Source organism: Cryptomeria japonica, chromosome 4 (assembly GCF_030272615.1).
Source record: "Cryptomeria japonica chromosome 4, Sugi_1.0, whole genome shotgun sequence".
NCBI lineage: Eukaryota > Viridiplantae > Streptophyta > Pinopsida > Cupressales > Cupressaceae > Cryptomeria > Cryptomeria japonica.
The window spans coordinates 746,939,138-746,943,891 of NC_081408.1; the positions used below are offsets into that span (position 1 = coordinate 746,939,138).

The window sequence follows — 4,754 nt, forward strand, 5'->3', positions numbered from 1 at the left end:
AAAAAAACTCCACCGGATTGGTTTTCCCCCTGACCACACCCGCGCTACTCGGGGGAGGGGGGTTAACTGCAGTTAAGGCGGAATGGCAGTGGCCAGGCTGGTGCGTGTGGAAAGGCGGTGCCAGCGTGGCCAGGTGGGATGGGTAGAACGGTCGATACTCAGCTCACTCACTCACTACACCGTTAAAACCAACGAATCTTCTCACACCACTAAATACTCATCACATATTCACTAATCCCCACACCAAAATCAGGAGGAAGAAAAAGGCCCTTGGCCTTGCAGATCTGGTGAGAGCAGATCAGATCAGATCTCCATCCATTCACTCTGCATTTTCTCTGGGCCTGTGAAAATGAAGGCGATTCTTACCACATTGGTGCTTCTGGGCATTCTCTGTTCGGCAAATGGGTTCAACATAACAAAGATCCTGGCCAAGACGCCTAGTTTCAGCGTCTTCAACAGCTATCTCTCGCAGACGAAGCTGGCGGACGAGATCAACAGCAGGAAGACCATCACAGTCCTGGCCCTCAACAACGCAGCAATGGCGTCGCTGACGTCACTGCCCCTGTCCGAAATCAAGCGCACCCTGAGCCTCCATGTGGTCTTGGACTTCTTCAACCCAACAAAGCTCCACGACATAAGCAACGGCACAACGCTCACCACCACGCTCTACCAGACAACGGGCAACGCTCCTGGCAACTCCGGGTTCGTCAACATCACGGATCTTTCCGGCGGGAAGGTGGGCTTCGGGACCGCCGCAAAGGGCACAAAACTTGACGCCACATACGTCAAGAGCGTCGCAGAGGAGGGCTACAACATCTCTGTGCTTGAGATCAGCCAGCCCATTACCACCAGTGTGGCCGAAGCTCCGGCGCCGTCACCTTCTCAGGCCAACATTACGGCGCTGCTGGTAAAAGGCGGCTGCAAGATCTTCGCCGGAATGTTAGCCTCCACAGGGGCCATGAAGACTTTTGAAGACAATGCCGAGGGAGGGCTCACTGTTTTTGCTCCCAGCGACGCCGCCTTTACGCCCGCCGTCATGAAAATGCTCAAGAATCTGACGGCTGATGATCAGGTTTCGCTCCTGCTTTACCACGGGCTGCCCACTTATAGTCCCCTGGGCACTCTCAAGACCACCAACGGGCACCTCAACACGCTTGCCACTGGCGGCGGGGCAAAGTACGCGCTGACCGTAACGACTGCTGGTGACACCGTTACTCTTTCTACTGGTGTCGATAAGGGCATCGTTGCTAGCACCATTATTGACAACCAGCCCATTGTCGTTTTCACCGTCAACAAGGTTTTGCTGCCCACCGATCTCTTCAGCCCTGCTCCTGCCCCTGCCCCTGCCCCCGAAGCCGATGTGCCCGCCACGTCACCCGAGGCTTCTTCCCCTCCCGCCCCCGCTGGCCCCTCCGATAGCCCCTCCGCCTCCGCCGCCCACTCCCCCGCCGCCGCTGCCAAGTCCGAGAAGTCTGCGGCCGTTGTGACTGCCAGCTGTCAGACAAGTGTGTTCGTGGTCTTGGCGCTCGTTGCCGGTGCGTTCTTTGCGTTGTAGATAGATAGATGGACAGGTTTTTTTTGGTTTTTGTGTATTCGATTTTATCTTTTTTGTGGCGAATAAACAGAGTTTGGTTTCTGTTATAGCCTGATTTGGACTTATCCGGACTCCTTGTCTTTGGAAATTCATTTATTTTTATTTATTCATATGATGATGTGGGTCTTCGTGTCTGGAGATCTCTGAGTCCAGATACGCCGTGTAATTGTCTCATGATATATCAATTCTGTTATGATTTTTTCCCTGATTTTATTTGAAAATTATTGCTGCTTTTTTTAATGCATTGCGCCAGAAAAACAGTATGAAGTGGGATCCATCACTATATAAAATTCTTCCACACAATCTGTTTGAATGAATGGAGGGAGATTTTTAATGACATTTATGAGTTCAAACAGTCAATAAGATTTGCAATTGAGAACAACTTAATGACTGTTAAAGAATCAGCCAACAAAATTTAGAAGCAATCATGGAGTGTCTGTTAATTCTGATTGTAAATTTTGATCAGGTACTCTGCATCTTTATAATTGATTTCTCCTCTAATAAATACTGGATTTATGAGTGTCTGTCAATTCAGATTGTAAATTTTGGTAAGGTACTCTGCATCTTTACAATTAATTTCTCCTCTAATAAATACTGGATTCACGAGTGTGTTAATTTCTGATTGTAAATTTTGATCAGGTACTCTGCATCTTTACAATTGATTTCTCCTCTAATAAATACTGAGAATCTGGATGCTCTTCTTGTAATGCAAGCATATTGAGCCTCAAAATTGATAAAATTAAAAGTGAAAGTAAATTTGGTGGGACTCTAATTTTTTTAGTTTCGGCTCCTCTGTTCCAAAAGCTTTGAACAGTAAAGTAAATGGAAAAGAAATTTTACTGCTATAAAATAAATCTTCTCCTGGTCTTATTCTGATGGAGAAATGAGCTCCTCCTAATGATTTGAACATTTGGGTTTTTATTGAATTAAATTCCTTATTGGGCAGAATTGTGGTCTGGGTTGTAATTATGTTAGATTTGTTGTATGGTTTATATTGGAGGGCGAAACTGTATATTGTGAAATAATTGGATTTTTAATGTCTGCATGGGAAGTTTGAAGTCTTGTGACTGGTCCCTATATCATTACAGTGCATGGACAGTTCACCAAATCACATCCATCACACTATATAAGTTTTTTCACATAATTTTTTGGTTAGCAAAACTAGAATTCTGATACAATGCAATGCAAGCATGTTAATGACATCAAAGTTTTACAATTTATATTGTGTAGATCTTTGTTTTTTTTTCAATGACCTGGATCACATTCTGTGATTTATCATTTGAATAATAAAAGAATAAATTTAAAACTGATAAGATTAATTAAAAATAAATAATTGAGAGATAGATTATAGAGCTGTTGGTTTTGGCCCTGTCCAATAAACTTTGAATGGTAAAGGTAAATGCAAAAGGAATGCTATTATTGTAAATAAAGTCTTTTCATTGTCTTCATTCTGATTAGGAAATTCGGTGATGGAACAGTTTTTAGTAAAGAAAAAGTTCATAATGTAAAAACTTATGTTGATGTGGATTCTGATTGAATTAAATTTCTTGTTGGTAAGAATTGTGGTCTGATTTGTAATTAAGTTATGGTTTGTTCTTTTTTTTCTATGGGTAAATAGTTTATATTAATATTAAAATAATTCATACAATTATTCATTTGAATTAATTTATATTAGGGATTAATTTTTGTTAACGAATACTATCCACCAACCATTTTACAAACTACAAATTTGAACGTTCAAATCTATGTAAATTTTTAACATATTTGCAAAAACTTAAAAATATTTTATAACTTCGTTTTCTTTTTGGCTCAAGTTATAGCAGTTAGCAGTTTAAATGGAGTGAATGAAAAACGACGGTGAACATGAATAAGTGCATTAATAGCGCGACATGTACCAAAACACATCACCCTCCCAAATAATAACAAAGATCATGGGCAAGTCCTAAGCGGTAGCGTAGTTGGCCTCTGCTCGAGTCACTTTCAATGGATTAGTCTCGCTTCTCGCTTCTCGCCTCAGCTCGTTTCAGGTACTTAAAATTTGGGCTGTTGAGTGTTGCACTGAAACGCGGGGATACCACTCGGTTAACCGTAAAAAACAAAAAAAACAAAGATCATAGGCAGTACGCCACTTGTCAAGTCATCAAATTTCCTCCGTTAGACCATTGGGGACCCTTGGTCACCTGTCAAGTCATCAAATTTCCTCCATTAGACCATTGGGGACCCTTGCTCACTGGGACTGTGGTCACACCCTTTCCAACAATTTGAATGCTTTTATTTATTTTTCAACAATTTGAATGCTTTTATTTATTTTCCAACAATGAGAGACTCGTTTAAACAATAGCCTCTATGACAATTTTTGAGTCTCCCTCGAAATGTAGCTTTGAGATTGAAAGTTAATTGCCTTGCACCTCTGCTTCATTATCAGTTTTTCCCATACCTCACAACCTTTTGCATGAGAGACATGATTAACCGACTTCGATTTTTCCCATACCTCACAACCTTTTGCATGAGGAACGTGCTTAATCCTACAAGACCCATTAAGGGGCCATTAAGTTTTGGATTGTTCATATGAGTTATTTTAAAGGATAAAGTGTATATTTTGAGTTATTTATTTATTTTTAAATTTTACTGAAAATATATTATTTTATATATTAATTTTTTTTTTATATTTATAAATTTTAAATGTAATTAAGTAGTTTTAAGTAGTTTGGATTATTTTTAGTTTCAAGTAGTCTATCTCTGAGGTAGGGCAATCCAAATTATTATTCTATATTTCTTGAGTTGGTTTATTTGTCTATTTTGATTGCTACTCTTTAATTTTTGTATCAATTATTTCAAATTGAATGTTTAGGAATATTTAAGGACAAATGTCTTATCATTGAAGGATCCTTGAATTTATTGGAGAGAATAATTTAGATTACATGACAAAGCATTTAGCAATGTATTGATAAACTTGATATTGCTTGTTAGAATGGTGTATGAGTTTTTTAAATCAACTTTCTAATCTATCATCACAATAATAGAAAACTAAGACAACAAAATATGAAATGTGGAAATCTTATATCATTAAAGCATAGATATCTTAATTAAATTTTTTTTTTTTTTTGAGGTGATCCTTGTCTAATTTGATTACTACTATTTCAATATTTATAGAATAAAT

The 4,754-nt window shown here is 39.4% G+C and overlaps 1 protein-coding gene across 1 annotated transcript; it reads left to right on the forward strand.

Annotated features, from left to right (window-relative positions):
• The first annotated feature begins 207 nt into the window (after positions 1–207).
• On the forward strand, positions 208–1,802 carry LOC131076678 (fasciclin-like arabinogalactan protein 8). Its single transcript, XM_058013976.2, has one exon. It carries the CDS (start codon positions 350–352, stop codon positions 1,553–1,555), a length of 1,206 nt encoding a protein of 401 aa, XP_057869959.1. The 5' UTR covers positions 208–349; the 3' UTR covers positions 1,556–1,802.
• Positions 1,803–4,754: the final 2,952 nt, after the last annotated feature.